This window comes from Hetaerina americana, unplaced genomic scaffold (genome assembly GCF_022747635.1).
Source record: "Hetaerina americana unplaced genomic scaffold, ioHetAmer1.1.p SCAF_29, whole genome shotgun sequence".
Lineage (NCBI taxonomy): Eukaryota > Metazoa > Arthropoda > Insecta > Odonata > Calopterygidae > Hetaerina > Hetaerina americana.
The window spans coordinates 90001-108297 of NW_027286863.1; the positions used below are offsets into that span (position 1 = coordinate 90001).

Sequence of the window (18297 nt, forward strand, 5' to 3'; positions counted from 1 at the left end):
ATGTTGTCGACTCGCTGCTTTAATGCGATGCAAACTTCTTGATTGGCCCTGGGCAGCAGTGGCGGTGTAATAACAGTGAAGTGTTCAGGATCCGTGATACACCGGAACACTTTCGGCGTTCCCCTCTTAATAAACCCTACGTACCAAAAAATTGCTCTTTATTCTCGTGTTCCCGCGAATAATATTTTTAAGGGTTTTCGCCGAGTTCTCTCATCAAAACTTTAACTATTAAGCGCCGCCGATGGGAGAGCGCATTATTTTTTCGAAATGCGGATGAAATGCGGAATTCAATCCCCTCCTCAACCACCACCACCCCCCTCCACTCTCCCCTTCCAACACCGGCAAGTTTATGTTTCTCCCCCCCCCCTGACACCGCCAAAACAAAAACTGAAAAAAATAAAATACCGTGCGACTTCCCTCTCTCTTCCACGAGTAAAGCATCTCCTCATTCGGCTTCCGATGTTTTCGCGCAAAAGAGTATTCCACGACTCCCCGGAAATGAGCTTCCTGTCGTTTTCCTCCAAACAGTCCCTGTCTTGCAAGTGGGGTCGTCAGTCTTTTTAAGGGGAGGGATAAAATAATGGTCATTCTCCCTCCTGATGAAAATATTTTTCATAAAAGTCAGGTAGGATGCATTCGTGTGTGTGTTTAAATGCCGGCGCGGGGTTTATCTGCGTACGTTTGAATGTTTTTGTGTACACTACTCGCACTTGCAGTAAAACGAATAAGTACACGTGCGCATGTAACTAAATATAAATTGTATACTATGCCTATTGTAAATTATTTATACACTTTACTACCTCTTCATGAATATTATAATTAATGTTAGTTAAATAAGGTAGTCCAGTGGGTAGAGCGTTGGACTGCTGACCAGAGGGGCCCGGGATCGATTCCCGGGCAAGGTACTCTGAGCTCCGGCAGCTCCACCCAAGCTATGTGATTTTTCGGGTACCAGGTCTTCCTGGGAAACCATAACCGGCACAGGGAAAGGAACTGGCCCCCCTACCCTGATGCGTGAATTTCACACGCCGTCGGGCATAGTACTGGGTGAACTCTACCATCACCTGCTAAACCGATCTTCGGGTTGATTACTGTGTTTATGGTTATATATATATATATATATATATATATATATATATATATATATAATTATTAGGTAATCTACCGGTTAAGGTAGGTTTTTGGATGGACAAAATTACTAATTCAACAATTTGTGACCCCCTGCAAAACAAAACGTCCTACTCTACATCAGGTCCCTCTTCATATCTGAGTACTTTATTCCTCCCTTCATCCCACCCAACGTCCCCATCCTGTTCCTTCCCTTTCCTCATTTGCCTAACATTCTCCCCTTAATTACAGTCTTCAACACCCCGCTGCCGGTCAATACTCCCTTCAGCCACTTTTCCTGCCTCCATAGGATTCCTCCCAACAAACCCCTCTCTTCGCCCACCATACCAAGTACTTCCTCGTTTGTTTTCTTCTCTGTCCATTTCACCTTCTCCATTCTTCTCCACACCCACATTTCAAAAGCCTCCAGTCTACGGCTATCCTCCTGCTTCAATGACCACGTTTCCGCGCCGTACATAGCTACGCTCCATATCAAAGTTTTTACGAGTCTTTTCTTAATATCCTTACTCAACGTCCCCGTCATCGACTCCGTCCTCCTTGTGAAAGCCTCTTTGCCTAGCGCAATTCTTCTCCTTACGTCCCTACTACTTTGACCGTGTTGGTCCAAAACACTAGCGAGATACGTAAACTGTTCTACCTGCTCTAGTTTTTGTCCTCCTATTTTAATGTTTAGCTTAGCCTTTTTCTTTCTAGAAAATCGCATAACCTTTGTTTTTTTAATATTGATTCTCATCTCACACCTGTAGCACTGAATTTCCAATTCACTAAGCAATGCTTGCAGTCCCTTGGCTGGCTGACAAACTAAAGCTTGGTCATCAGCAAACCTAACTGATTTTACGAATTCCCCGCCCACTTTCGTTCCTACCTCCAGTTCTTCCCATGACTCTTTAATCATTTCCTCTGCATACAGGTTAAACAGCATCGGTGATAATGGGCAACCCTGCCTTACACCTCTTCCTAACACTGCCCATCTGGACTCCCCGTTCCCCACTCGCACCTGAGCAGTCTGAGACATGTACAGGTTGCGGATTAGCCTCCTTTCCCTCCAATCTATTCCTATTTTCTGCAATGTACTCATTAGTTTTCCCCAATTCACTCTATCAATCACTTTTTCGAAATCTACGAAACAGGCAAATACCTCCTGGTTGTGTTCTACATTCCTCTTGATTAATAATATCATTGCAAGCAATGGCATCACGCGTACTTCTCCCCTTCTTAAACCCAAACTGATCATCCCCTAAGTATTCATTTGCCCTACTCTCTATCCTTTTTGTTTATGATCCTGAGAACAACTTTAGCTGCGTGGAATATCAAACTTATTGTCCTGTAGTCCTCACATGATGTAGCCTTTACCTTTTTCGGAATAGGAACTAAAACTGATCTCACAAAGTCTTCCGGCCAGATTCCCTTCTCATAAATACTACGGATCAGCCCATATAGCCTCTTCCTCCCACATTTTCCTAAGCATTTTAAAAGTTCCACGGGAATGTTATCTACCCCCACGGCCTTATTTAGTTTCATCTCCCTTAATGCCCTTTCTATCTCATTGTCTAATATGCCTGGACCTAAGCTATCTTCCTCTGCGTCATGTTCCTTTTCAATGTCTAACTTTGTTGGTCTAAGCTCTTTACTATACAGTTCTTCTATATATTCCTTCCATCTCTCTTGGATCTTTCCTGCGTCAACTATTACCTTACCCGCCTTATCTCTAACTGTTAGCATAGCTCTTCCTTTCTTACTTCCCGATAAAGATTTAACTTTGCTGTACAGCGCACCGATTTCACCCTTCCTCTGCAGACTTTCCATATCCCCGCACTGCATCTTCCACCATGCTTCTTTTGCTTTATTTGTTGCCCGCCTCGATTCATTGTTTAATCCTTTGTACTTCATTTTGCCTAACTCTGTATTTACATTCTTCCATTTTCGCCGCTCATCCATGTTTGTAATCATCTCATCCGTCATCCATGGTTTCCTAGTCTGTTTAGCGTTAACGGTTCCAATAGTGTCTTTTGCGGCTTATGATAACCCTTGCTTGATCCTTTCCCATTTTTCTTCGATAGTACTTAGCTTAGGCTTACCGCCTCTTTACCATCCTCCATGTTTTACTTTACCGCCTGTTCGTACTCCTTCCTTTTCAAACCATTTAATGCGTCTACATTCCATGTTCTAACCCGCCGCTCATGCCTTATCTTTTTGAAATGGACGCTACATAACAGGGTATATGTGAAGGAATAACACATGGTTATTGGTGTGGAAAAATTCGGGTTCGAATCATAGCAATATATCCTGAACGGAAAATTAAGTCATAGAACTTCGGAAATCTGGGCTGACTCCCTTTCGCATTCAGCAAGACATAACCAGTGCTGCAATCCGCGCGAATTCAATCAACTCAGCACTTGAGCTTTTTTACACGTGTTTCGCTGAATTGCATCCTCATGCATAGGGAGGATATTTGCGAACCATTCGCTCTTCACGCGCAGCGCAGTAATTCGTATAATCAATTTCGTCTTGTAGTTGACGGAATCGAATGTAATAATAATACCCAGCCTCCCACCAGCGTATCCACCACTGCCAACTGTGCCGGTTGCCGGTGCCAATCGATTTTCAAGCAGGATAAGTGAACCGCGCTTTTGTTCTGGAAAATAAATGCTCTCGAGTTTCGTCCACGGAGTAATCAGACCCACTGCCCAGTTGAGAGGGCGAAATGCAGCACGGTACCATAGAAGCGTCTTCCGCACGGGATTAACAAGGGCGGAGACGAAATGCCGTCGAATCATTGTCATTTTGAATACGATTTACTCCTGATGTTTAGGAATTCATGTATTTATTTCCACTCCAATGCTTTTATTGCTACTCCTCATCGATACTGTGCGTGCATTTCAATTTATTCAAGGAATATATTGTGAACGGAGCATTTTTATAACATATAAGATTTCATCTTAGAACACTTTCATGCGAGACCGTCCGAGTTTTTTGGCGAAGAGATGGGTCGCGCGATATAACGAGATGCGTTCCCTTCTTCATATGATCCCAAAACCTAAAATATTTAATGTGGCCAGCCTATCACTTCCTCCTCATGATTTTTCGTCTTTTGGGCTGGGTGCAGCATTATTAATTGATGCCAAAATATTTAATACGTTGTCCACGTCTATTGAAAGTGCTTTTAGGTGCGTCTACACAGTTAATAAAAAACACCTAAGAAAAACACATAAACCTTAACTACAAAGGTGACGCTTAAGAGGAAGTCTTGAAATCATGCCCTCTTGTGTATCGTTTCAAGTGCACTGCACCCTCCCTGAGATTAAATGCGTGCATTCTAAAACTCTCTTTACTCATTTGCCGAGGACTTTCTTGATCCAGAAGTGATGAAGAGCGGAAAAGTAAGGGTGTGTTGAGTTTTTTTTTAACCTCCGGCTATTGAAAAAATACCAATGAACCTAGTGCGAACTAAAGGCGGAATAATTTCATTTCCGATGAAAACTTGCTGGAAATAATGCTTCGTATGTCAACTGAATTGAGGAGTCAGATGCGCGTTATTAGAAAACTAATCATTGGAACTGGTCGGCGCACGAAAATTCATGCGGTCTCATTAGAGAAAAGAAACTCTGTGAGCTTAATGCTGGTGCTGAAGGGGACTTATGAGCCCACATTTAATTGATAGAGGGAGTAAGAATGGGAATGTGAAGAGACGGAAATAAGTGCGGTCAAGAGCAGAATTTTACATCTAGCGCATGATGCGCGATCCAAACTGTGGAAAATATTGGGCACAATTCGAAATACTCGAGAGCTAAATAAGTGAAGGCACATTCTTTGCAGAATGACTTCGAATGTCTCTTGACCGAAGATCGTGACTCGCAAGAGACGATTCCTCTAGCTGAATTTCAATTGCTTATACACGGAGTATATTCCGAGGCCTATTTCTAAAAAAGATCACACTTTTAAGGAGGGAAACTGCATCGGTATTCACTTGATATTCAATCGTTGCTCTCTCAGTCATGTCGAAGAGCTTATGGATATGTTTTTCTCCTCGAAACGAAACATGTCGTCTTGCCAACAAAGACTTTCTAAAAAACGTCACTCTTCTCGCTTAGCCTAGTCTTAAATATTTTAAAGTATTTACATTTCAAAACTAAACACACACTACCCTTAACTCATTTCCTTCCCGAATTGGCCAGGGACAAAAAAATATGCGTTCATAGGTTCTCCAGGAAACTTACAACATTTTACCTAATATTTTCCACCTTACTTCCATTTGCATGCATATTTCTTTCCCTCTGTCCTATTCGTGCATTTTTCTTCTGCATATGTTACTTTCTCTGTGCCCTTGACCTTTAAGCTTCCTCGTCTTTAGTCCCGTCTGCCACATTCACTCGTGACTTTCTTAACATTCTCCAATTACCCCGCTACCTACACCATTGCCCTAACGCCGCCCTCACTCACCCCATTCCCCTCATTCCATTCTCCTTACATGACGAAATAGCGGAGTTCTTCGGAGGCATTTCTCGTCTATAGTTCCGTCATTTCTCGCCCTACCAACAAGGTCCACTCTATAAGTAATACTCATTCTCTGGGAAGAATAGATTAATTTTTTTTTACCTACCATGTATCTTGTTCTTACCACAAACACCATCCCCCTGTATCAAGTCGACATTTGTGCTTATTCAGGTTTATATGATTTCACTTCCCTGAAATTGCGTGCAGAGGAGCAAAATTTTATATTGAGTTCAATATTCATTACTTACAGCGTAAACGTTTATGCAAATCCGAAAGAAATGCAAAATGTTCGCTGGTAGATTAATGTAGTGTTCTTTAAGATTATTGCCAAGTAAAGACTACCAAATGAATACTTCGCGTCCGTTCAAAGAGCACGAGAATAAGATAGAAAAATAGACGTGAGAGCAGGTAAAAATGTTGGTAAAAAAATGCCCCAACCCTATTCTTGTAAGCATTAAAGGTAATTGAATTGAACAATTTTCAGAAACTAAATTTGAACGCTCTTTTGGCGGCCACTTTTACTGCCTTAGAAAAACGGTCATCATTACAGTAGTAGTGGCCGTTAGGGTGGGAGACCGAAATTCGAAATCAGTTGCTGTATTTGGAATAGGCGGGTAATGCGAAAAGTTTAGGGTATAAAAGTAATGAAGGAAGGATGGAAAGAAATGCAATGTTTGCATTGATCTGCTTTTGACGAAAGACCGACTAGGGTACCGCTATTCAATGACCCACCCGACGAATGGCATTCTCCCCTTGAAGGGCTCGCCAAACTGCACCCCGAGTAGAGATCCCGGGCCCTTTGGTGGAAAGCCCGTGCAGTACATGAACCATCCCGATCCCCCTCCATTGTTTCATGTTCTCCATGTAGTGCCACCGCTTTTACACTGACACTGTCATAATTTGCTAATTGCTTTCCTTGGTATCAATCTAAAACTCTTTGGCTGAAGGCCTCAATGTGCTTAAGTTCATGGAATAAATACTTCGCGTCAATTTATAACAAACATGCATTCATGCTTGGCCTCCGCCCAAAGAGCAGGAGAATAAGAGAGAAACATAGAGGCATTGCATGATCATCAAGGAGAAGTTTGCATTGGTTTCCCTGTGAATATCCATTGAAGCATTTACATCAATTGCTGTTGATTGCTTCGTTGATATTTGCTTGTGTGTGGAGCAAAATCGCTCATGCCTACATTTAATCTGCACGCTAATATTAACCTTAAAAGTAACAATCTCACCAAGGCAAAGTGAGTGAGTGCGACTGCATGAACGGAACACAACTTTGGCGGCGTTCTTGTTTTCCGTTCCCAGTCACCAATCTTCCGCGCGCAATGTTTTCATTTCGTCTAATTTTGTGTGCATTCAGCGGGGAGAATCATTTTTACTGGTCGTGCGTTTTGAAGGGAAACTCTTCCCATAGATGCAATAAAAATATTTTTTTGCGGTTTTCTCCAGGAGTTACTATAGCAAAAAGGAAGGATGCGTTGTTTTCGAAACAGCCTGAAGGTGAAATTGGGGCGTGCGTTTTGAAATCGTTGCGCCGGCCACAGTTCTGGAGAGAGAGATGAATTTCATTTCCACATAACGTTTACGCTGCCTAATTCATGCATCTCTGAATTGAATTCGAAAACAAAGCATAGCCGCATGCATCATGTTATTTCCACTGTTTTATTTATACCTAGACCGACTCAAAAATTAACAGCTTCCAGGATTTGTGTAAAATTATGGGCAAAAATGTAACGGTAGCCATTTTCTGGAAATCGGCATTAATCATCCACCTTTCCTCCTTAAGCACCAGTAGATATTGCCATAAATCTAATCATTGAGACAATTACTTCGAATCCTGGGTACAATGATTTTAAAGACGTATAATCCCAATGGGAGTCATGCATGAGTATATAATGACAATCAAATCTCCATATATGTCCCATTTATTTTCACCGAAAGTATCGCAAAGTTTCCCTTCACTCGTTCAAAATGTTTCTGGCTTCATATTTTAATTCGTTTTTCTCCAATTATACGACTGCTTTCCACAACTCGAGTTCTCTTATTCCACGAAGTCGATCGTGTGCATTTACACTCGGTAGTTTCTATGTCTTGCTGACTATTTGTGAGTTGTTTCCGTCGAAACGAGTCGAGGTTTGTGTCTCTTCTTCCCCCTCTCTATCTACCACTCGCACACAGTCTTCATTTTTCTATTAATTCATTTCCGTAATTTGGTAGCCTTAGCACGGCGCAATTAGGAGGAACAAGGAGTGATCGTCCACCAATTCTATACCTCCATTTCCAAACGGACCCGAATGCGGTAGAGGGCAAAAATCGATGGGGAGATCTCTCTTCTTCCACCGTCGAGAACTTCGAAACTTCCACGTGTCCTTTTTTATTTTATATTTTTTAACGTCCCTCCCTCCCATTCCCGTCTGCGTGCCCCATGCCCGCCTACTCCCTCTCTCCTTCTACGTATCCACCGCTTGGTATCGCTCGCAATTAGGCAAAGAGGTCTCTCTCTCTCTCTCTCTGAGTGAGTGTGTTTCTGTCTGTCTGCTTTCCTCTCACTCTTTCCTCCCGGGGATCATAGACGCACGCATCCAATTAGGGCGGGCAGGCTTTGAGCGAAGGAAAAAATACGCACGCCCAGATGGCTTTAGCGAAAATGTTTCCGCGTCGATCAGTCGAACACGTTGTTGCACCATGTTGCCCATCGTGGGCTCGTGACGCGGAGTCGCTTCGGTAACGAGAAACAACTCGAGAAATGAGGGATCGTTTTTTCCGCTTTTTATTGAGCATTTTCATATGCTCAACGGAAGGGGAACATGCTCGTTAATTGTAGGATTGGAAGCCGTAAATGAAAATTTAGTTCATTCATCGTTCTAATTGCATGAAACACAAATGTCATGTAAAATATAAAAATACTTTTTGCACGAAAACGCCGATTGAATATTTTCTCGAGGCGTAATAATCATTCCGGAGCGAATTTTGCGCTGTTAATCGTCGTCATTTTGAATTATTGAAAAAGTTAAAATCTTAACCGTTGTTGCCTAGTCCGCCGTATATTTAAAAGACGAGGAAATGAATGCTAGCTGCTCGGAAAATCCGTGTTTTACGGCGGGAACGTATTTGAAAAGAGGTAATTTAGATTTACAAATACTGCTGGAGAAGGCGCTATTATAAATAATTCATGAATTAGTTTAACCTCATTTTGTGAAACGAACTTCTTTGAATTTATTTACCGTAGCTGAATGTGCAATTATGCCGTTAAGATTCTATAAATGAGTTGCGACGAATATCGCGGTAGCCGGAATCCGAGTCATGGATTCTCATATTCGTATCGAAAAGTACCTAGATGAATAATTTATTAGATACCCATGACATCCGGTAAAAAAAATGAAGATTCCCTCAGAACTTCCGTCAAATCAATTTCGACATACTTCGAGAGAGAGAGGAAAAATATATACGAGGGTCATCCGGAAAGTAGTACCCGTTCGTGAAATAAAGACACAAAAGTAAATATTAACAAACATAAAAAATTTTATTTGAAAGAGGATACTTTAAACTACTTCTCAACATAATCTCCAAGCAAATTAAGGCATTTGTCATAACGTGTGACAAGTTTCTGTATTCCTGCTGCATAGTCCTTCGCCGCCAGCTCATTGAGATACGCGAGGGACCCATCTTGCACAAATTTTTGCATAATGCAGATGGTGTTTAACAATTTCATGAACAATTGTTCGAGAAACATTGGGAAAATGCTCACAGATGTCATCAATTGTGACGCGCCGATCGTTCCTCACGAATTCGTCAACTGAGCTCACCAGTTGGTCTGTAATGACAGACGGTCTCTCCGAACGCTCATCGTCGTGTGTGTTCCCCCTCCCCATGTTGAAGTTGCGACACCACCGCCGAACAGACGACTCGTCCATTACATTGTCTCCATACACCTCCTTTAATTGGCGATGAATATCACATGGGCGAACGTTTCTTGCATTGAGGAATTTAATCACTGCCCTCACTTCACAACTGGCGGCGTTCTCAATTTTTTTAAACATTGTAAACAATCACAGAAACAACACAGGCAATGCTAGCGTCACGCAACTTGGCTCAGAGAAGGCAGACAAGCCACTGAAGCTATCTGACCTCGTCCAGCGGCTACTCGCGTCGTCAGCACTTCATGCGGCACGAACGGGTACTACTTTCCGGATGACCCTCGTATGTATATGTACATAAACGCTAAGTCTACGGAGTGGAAAAAAATATCACTCATCAAATATTCATACGCGGTGGCCTGGCATTACCTTCGAAATATATATATATATATATATATAACACTTTTTGAAAGTCTCACGGACGTGAATAATAATGTATAACACTTAGCACTAGTGGACCCAGACAAAAACACAGAAACACACAAAAAAGAGACTCACTATTTTTCGAATTTTCGGTGGTCGTTGCCACCTTTATCAAGGAAGAGAGGGACAGAGACATATATAGTATATATATATATATATATATATATATATATATATATATATATATATATATACACATATATACATATATATATATATATACATATATTAGTGGATATTAATGAAAAATTAAAGCGCATGAGATTGAACCCGGCGAATCAGATTTCCCTAAAAGTGCTTCAAAAACATTTCGCAAGGGCAATAAACATGCGCTCGGGCGAAGTCCGCAAGACGCGCGCGTGGCGAGTCATTTTTGCAAATCTTGGCTCGAAGAGGGTAAGCTGAGAGGGCCTGTGGGGAGGACCGGGGGGGAGGGGAGATGCCGTGTTTACTCAAGCGGAAGCGCGATGCAAGATAAACTAATAAAGAACTATATTTGGCGCGCGAGCAAATATTATAACGAAATAAAAAAGACGTGTATGCCGCCGTGGCCGTGTTATTTTCGACCGCCGCAGCGCCCCCCCCCCCCAATCCAATCCAATCTCCCGACCCACCCACACCCTCCTCACTCCAGCCCGCTCTCCATCTCCTCCAGTGTTAACCCGATGGTGTTTTATTTTATCCACCGCAGTCTATTGCGTCAACGTTCAATCCACTTGAAACTAGTACGCCCCGCGCTCATGCGGCGATCTTCACTTTTCACTTGACTATTTCCCTCCCAGCGTGGCATGCGGAGGGTGGGGGCGCCGGGTGTTCGTTCGGAGACGGCATCAGGGGAAGGGGGAGGGAGGGGAGGTAATGGTCACAGGCGAACGTAGCTGGAGAGCGGGGTGATGGAGGAATCATATGTAGCTTTTGAGTGCACATAAATACGATAATAACGAAAGGAACATGTTAAATTATTCATAAAAATCCCTCTGCTTTGTTTAAATTGTTCAATTTGATCCATGTATCGATCCTAATGCGCTGGGTCGGAGCGGACGTCATTTGGGAAAATGCACGCGATTACCATAAATATATTTCCCACATAAACCAAATTTATCTAGAATGCTAAGTGAAAATAGAAAAATTATTTTCGGATTTTTTAAATATTGAGTGATTCACGGGTAATATAAGATATTTATTGTAGTCGTAAGTTGGGTATTCTATCACCGAAGCAAATGAAGGCCAGCGTTCAGTAGTTTGAGGATTCGGCGTAGTATTCCTCACACCATTGGTTAGAGATGATATAATCTTTTCCCCAGGGAGTGTAGGTGACCCCGCGTGTGGAGTCGCAATGTTCCAAACATTTTAAGTCGGGTGCAATCGATCTGAAAAGCCACCGATTTGGCATAATTTCAACTTCCTGAGTCTTCTGCAACTGTGCAAAATGTTTTTATGCGCCCGCTCTTTCATGCAGCTCAGAGATAGAAATCCATGAAGGAAAAACACAACGATCTCCCTTATAAATACTCTCACCGTCCGACTCTCATTTCATTTTAATATGACGACGACCCATTTCGAGGCCGGATGCGTTGATTGTCCCATGGAGGCGGATTTCATTTCCACAGCGGAGATGTCGATCTCGTTCCAATCATTGAGAACGACGAAGTGATTTCCCGGCATAAAAAAATGCACTTCCTTTGGATCCATTTTATTTGTAATCCAAAGAAACGCAAACAGCCGCTGTCGAGCCGTATCCTTTTGGGGAGGAAATTAGATCGACTCGGAACGATGTGTTTGTATTGAATAAATGCACCTGGGTTGGTGGAAGTGTCGTGGATACGGAGGGAGAGGCTACACTCCCTCCTAACCCTGACCCCCCACCGCACTCCTCCATCGTGCAAATGTCGCCTGCCCCCATGGTGTTCCTTTTTCCAGAAAAAGTATCAATTCATGAGGATCGTATGGTTTTAGGGAGTGGGAATTATCTTTTTTTTCAAATCCGAATCGATATCGTCCGACTCGGAAATAAAAACGGGGTAAAACTGTTTCCGCGATGGGGGATTTAGTGGGTTTGGGATGGTAGACGGGGGAGGGGTGGGCGAGGGGTCGCCCGTGTAATAGCCCGAGCGATCCGATGCAGATTTGCTATCCCGGAGGGCGAAAAATAGAAGTCATTTCTTTTAAAGTACTCCTACCGGGAGGTTAAATCAGCGGCGTCTGAGGGCTTTATTCACCTTTCTCTTTTCTCTCTCTCTCTCTCTTGTGTGTTTTTCTTCTCGCCACTTTCCCCCTTTTCTTGCGAGGATAATGAAAAATTTCCCATCGCGTGGTTGGGTTAAATCTCCTCTGCCGATGAATACTCATGGGGGCTATGGTCGCTGCTAAAATCCACGAGGGCGTCCAAGTGATCCACGGGGGAATAGCTTGGGATTTCGGGAGAAGTATTCCACACGCACCAACAAGCATAAAAGTAAAGTTCTCTTAAAGTCTCTGTAATTTTTCTCTAGAATGCTCCAGACAACTAAAACTTCGGCTACCTTTCTTGTGGAAATCAGTGCATCCCTTTTCATAATTCGGTCATCGTCATTGGCACGAGTCTTTTCTGGCCTCCATCCCTTCAAGTCCTTCGGTCCTCCACCGATATCAACATAATGCTAGAGTTATGCAGATTGTAAATATATTTTGACCATTTATTGGTTTTTGTTCCATAAGGAAATTTCATACATAATGCGGAAAATCATGAAAATATCGTGGGAAATTTAATGGGTAAACTCCTGAAGTTACTCATAAAAATATTTTTTTTGGTGTTGAAATTAAAAAAAACTATTCGGCTTGTCTGGTTGGTATTAAAAATGTAATTTGATTTCATTTATTTTTCATTAGTCACAGGTTTTTTATCCGAAAAAATTTCATTGCAAAGCGTGCATTGGTTTACCTGAATTTTTTTCTGAACATTTTACGTTATCTTTTTGTGCTGCTTAAAATAAGCTGTATCTGAATTCACTCCAAATAATGCAAATAAATTGTTTTGGTTGGCAATTTGGCAAATTACGATAAATTATGAGTTTATTTAAAGCAGAATAATTCCACATAAGAAACATATTTGCTTAAAGATAAAAATTGAATAGGTAGAAAACATCAGCAGAATAGATCGCTGTAGATAGAGTGGATCTTTCTGTTCTGAGAATTAAGAGAACTCAAGGAGACCCCAGGCTGATTTCAGAGCAAAACTTTGAATTGCAAGCACAAGAGGACAAATGACTTCATCGCCCTCAAACATTTGCACTTTCGGCATTGAATACATCACTAAATATGGAGCGGAAATTAAATTATGTAAAGAGTAACGATTTATTCCAAAATCTGAATCTGAAAATAAATCAGGCGGACAAAGAGTTTAAATAACACGTCACTCATGGATGAAGATAACACCTCATTAAGGACATTGCCACGCCACAGGAGTTGCATTATTTTAATTCACGTGTCACTCACTAAACTTTCATGATAACCAGAAATATAATTCGCTCATAGGGCACTAGTGTCAGTAAGAAATTCAATATGAACAATGCTTCCATTAATAACAGTAGTTCGCTAATGTATTCCACACCTTCTGCTTCTGTTGATGCTCAATAGTACTCTCTTATCTATGCGTGCTTTCCTGCAGTCGGATTTTGTTGGTTGTCTAAATTCTCTTATTTTCTATGTGCTAATTCCGCGTTCGAAAGCAGAATCGGAATCTTGTATCGCATTTATGATTGCCAACGTTTTTACATTTTTAGTTCATATTTAAAATTTTTCAATTGCCATATAAAACCAAGTGAAAAAGATGTTTCGGCACGCAATAACGCTACAAGATCCTCCCAATTTCACCCAGCACAATGCGACCGACTAACATTACACAAAGTTAAGTGGTTCATTGGATGTTGTTAATGGTGTGGGGCGTCACTATGACCACGTTTTACAAATCCTTTCCTGAAATTGTTGTTATAGTTAGAATATCAGGCTCTTCCGTTAGGGCAAGGCTGATGTGTTTTTTCCATGATCGCAAAGAACTTTTAAAAGTTCCAAAATTTCATTTGCTCTTATCACGACGCCTCTCAATGAACTGTGGGACATTCGGGTGCACGTACGTATACATATGTATGTCGCATTGAGGTGGACTACGTCATACTGCTACTAAATAAAATTCTGGTCGACTACAAATTTCATTTTAATTATGGCCATCAAAACCTACACGAAGTAACTCCAAAATTGGTTACTTGTATGTCATGTGTTGATATTTATCTTCGGTTACCGAATTCGTTATTAAGACGCCACGTTATCTTGAATGAAATCTTAAGTTATCCTTCCTCTTTGCACAGGCCCCACGAGGAGATGGCGCACCGGGACCTCCGCAGCCCGGACCCGGGAGGAAGAGGGCGTCGCCAGTCGCCGACAGCCAGGGTGAGGGGTAACGGAGCCTCCATCATGGTGGCGGCCTTGCTGCTGGCCACCGCCGCGCTCCTGCCATCGGTGACCGCGCGTGAGTTCCGCGAACGCCAGAGATCCCCTTTCCCGCCTCTCCCCCTCCCTCCCCCCGGTGGGACCGCGAAGGGGCCGCCTCCCTACCCCCGTCCAGTCCCGATTCGGAAACTTTTCCATTATCCGACCCGGGCGTTTATCGCTGTGCGGGGTCGCCGAAGCGGAGGAGGGCGGCAATTCACCAAACCTTTCCCTCCCACGACCCACTGTCGCCCTCCTCCGCAAAACTCGGTGATTGTTCGGGTGGCTGGGACGATGGGCGCCACCTTGACGCCAGCACTGGATTCGCCCGTAAACCTTACCCACCCTCGGAGGGCTTTGGTCAGAGCCGTGGTCGCTTCCCGTCGTTAGTAACAGCGAAGATTGCTCCAAATGCGGAGATTCCTTCTGCCTTCATTTCGTTGAAAGCAACCCCACGCTAAGATGAATTTGAACCCATTTATTATTGGTTGTTGAGATATGATCGAGCCGATTTAAAGACCTTGGTTTCATTCGTTTTGTGGGCAATACATATGTTTTATTCAACTGGGGGAGTCAAATGAAAGCCGAGCACACGCCATAACAAACACATTCCCTAAAAGCTAGAAACTAGCTTTTACAGTATCGATACAGCTATCGCTGTGGTAGCAGAACTGCATACTGATAACTCTCAGACGCGCACGCAGCTGTTGGGCGATGTCCTTTTTGGTGCGCGGACTGGTTGTTCCAGCAGGCGTTTGGTTGGGGCAGGGGCTGAATACACACCAGAATAATTTTACCCGAACGTGACCCAATCGCGGTCGAACAATGTCATTATGATCCCATGTCGTTCGTGGAATAAATGATATCTTAAATGCATCTGTTCGACACTTAATCTCTCTAATTTTATTAGCATGATATCTTCTACCGTAGTACGATGGCGGTAATTGTACATTTTCAGCATATCACTGCTAAAGAAACTCCCTTCCAATTTATTCAAGAACTTCAATCTGTAATTTAACCTTCGCTCCTGCTCGAGTGATTCCTAGCCAAGCTGCTTTCATATTTTGGATACGCTACTTAGTTTATCATGGCAATGTTTTACAAATATCTAGCTCATCTACACTGCACGCGATCGGATTCGGCAATCAATCCAACTTCGTGAGGATCGCATGCAAGTATACTTGCAGGATATTCTAAATGAGGCTAAACCAGCCAAAGATAACACTTCTCTTGGACCTTTTCGTCACATTTCCCTAGTGCTCTTCCAATAAATCCTAATTTTTTGTTATCTTGTCCACATATTCCCCGTATGTGTTTCACCCAGGAGAGACCGTAAGTTAGAATAACGACTAGGTTTTTCATTGAGTCTTCATATTCCATTTCGGAGTTCCCAATGCAGTAGGCGTTCTGGTGGGAATTACTCTTTTCCCAAGAATTCATCACTACGTACTTTTTTAGGTTTCATTTTCATTGCCAAGTTTCGCACCAGCGCTGTGTAGCTTTAAGGTCATCTGACAAAGCTGCTGTGACCTCAGGCTCGCGGATATCACGGTAAACCCTTGCATCATCGGCAAGTAAACGTATCTTACTGGTGACTACGGAGTCAATGTCGTTAACGTAAAGTAGGAATAAAAGGGGTCCGATGACACATCCCTGGGGATCACCTGAAGTGACTTCTACTGCATTTGAGCTAACTACATCTATCATTACTCTTTGCACCCGACCATCCAAAAAGTCTTTAATCCCACCCCGGATATTTTTATCTATGCCATATGCTTCTAGCTTTGGGAGTGGCTTACTATGAGATACTTTGCCGAAGGCTTTCTTAAAATCTGGAAAAATCGCGACCGCTGGAACATTGCTCTCAATATGCGTGCGGGTATTTTATCGGGCCCGGAGGATTTATTAGGCTTAATATTTTCCAGCAAACGTTCTCTTCCACCACATGAGATTTTTATGTGAGTTTTCAATTGGCTGCCCCTCATATATCTGATATTTAAATTTTGGACCGCATTTAGGTCACCTTCACTGAAAAGTTCATCTAACATGTCTACGGAAATGTAAACTATGTGCATTTAAAGCATAGAAACCGCGCGTTTGAATTGATTACGGGATCAACAAGCAACTACATACGTTTTTTACGATGCCACGCATGAAATTCCTAATCTTAAAAAATTTCTATTTTACATTATCTTCACTTTCAATGGCCAAGAGCATACATATTCTGAATTAAACTTGTTAAACCAAAAATTATGGACACATTTTAATTCAACGTTGCTATTTGAATCAAAAGTATATTTTATTTAAATGAATTCAATACCAAATTTCCATATTCATATTTAACTTTCTCTGAAATGAAAGGCTAATATGTATCGTAACTTCTCTTTAAGATACCGTTGGAAAATGTATGAAATTATGGGAATAATTATAGCAAATTGCTTAGGTAGCAACGTTTAACTCTTTTGACGGTTACACGAATCGTATCGTTTCTCTGTGATTTAATAAATATTTCGAGAATGTAATAACATGGACTTGCCGACGTTTTTACGCCTTGTTTCAGAAGGTAAGAGGCAAGTCGATTACCTCATGAGTGAGACTCTCCAATACCTGCTGGGTCGAAATAAGCCCAGCACTTAGCGCCGACGGAATGCACTCATGGCGGCGAAGGAGAAGAGCCTTCCTAATCCACTACAGCAAGCGTCATTTTATCGGCTCGAATATCTATCTCACTCTGGCCCTTATCGTCCTACCTCCTCGATTTTTATTGCCTCCGAGTTACCCAGGGCATTCCCGTCCTAAAATCTAGCCGGATTAACTGCCACTTTCCCAGTTTTATGACTAAAATACCGATGGAGCAATGTCGACAGCAAAGCGACAGGAACGATTACGACGGCCGCGCTCCGTGGGAAGCACTTACCAGACGTCATTCTTTAACTTTACCTGCTGCCTAATTCCCCGACACCCCTGCTTCCTCCGCCCTTAAGATTTGTTTTCAATTAATATGCTGTTTATTTTGTCTTTTAGTGATTACAGATGAAGCCAGCGACGGGTACACAAATTAAATAATAAAATACGTTCGCTGCTCGTCCACATTTCTGAACTCGCGGCGAAAAACGCATTAAATAGTAAAAGATGTTTATTTTTGTAAAACTGGATATATGAGTGTAAACTGTACTCATTGCACGAATTACCTTGCATGTTCTGAGGCTTCAAATGCTGAGCCAGTACATTTTTAATAGGTGTGAGATTTCTGATGTAGATCAAATAAAACGCGGATTCTCAATATAAACCTGGTGACGGTAGCATCAAATAGTGGTAACTTAAGCTAACAGGCAACTCACTAATACTAATTCTAATTTATCTGTGAATTATACGCGTGTATGTTTTAATCAATGTGGACGATGTCACATGTTTCGCTTTCTCATTTAAATGGCTCAATCTCGTCCCACTTAAACTCCAGCCTGTATCCTTTCGAGTTTGCTTTCTCACTTCCTTTCGAGACTGCACATTGTAGAAACTTGGTCTTTAGTGTGCATTCGAAAACTCAACTCCGTGCCATACTCGATCCCTCTTCCTCAGATATTACATTTCATTTATCGCTATTTTGAATTTCATGTCGACTAACTAATCGATGTTTTATGAAACCCGCGACCCCATTTTCCCCGAATTCTGAGCTTAATGATTCGCTAGTCCTTATTTTCCCCCTTCACCATCCCCCTATCCAGGGGGAGGGTGAAACGAGTTCCGAGCTCTCCGGAGCGACGTTTGATTTTGTCCTCCCGAATAATCTGGTTAGGAAACGAAAATAATTAGCCCCTGCTAAAAAGGAGAGTGGACGAATGATGATTAAAAAATTGGCGCTTCGGGA

General features: G+C 42.3%; 1 protein-coding gene across 1 annotated transcript in view; it reads left to right on the top strand.

The window, feature by feature from the left end:
- The first annotated feature begins 14321 nt into the window (after positions 1-14321).
- Positions 14322-18297, top strand: part of LOC139689925 (collagen alpha-1(IX) chain-like) — a 110227-nt gene continuing 106251 nt past the window's right edge. The window contains exon 1 of the mRNA XM_071587057.1: positions 14322-14469. Within this exon, the coding sequence (XP_071443158.1) occupies positions 14322-14469 (148 nt within the window). The remainder of the gene's footprint in view (positions 14470-18297) is intronic.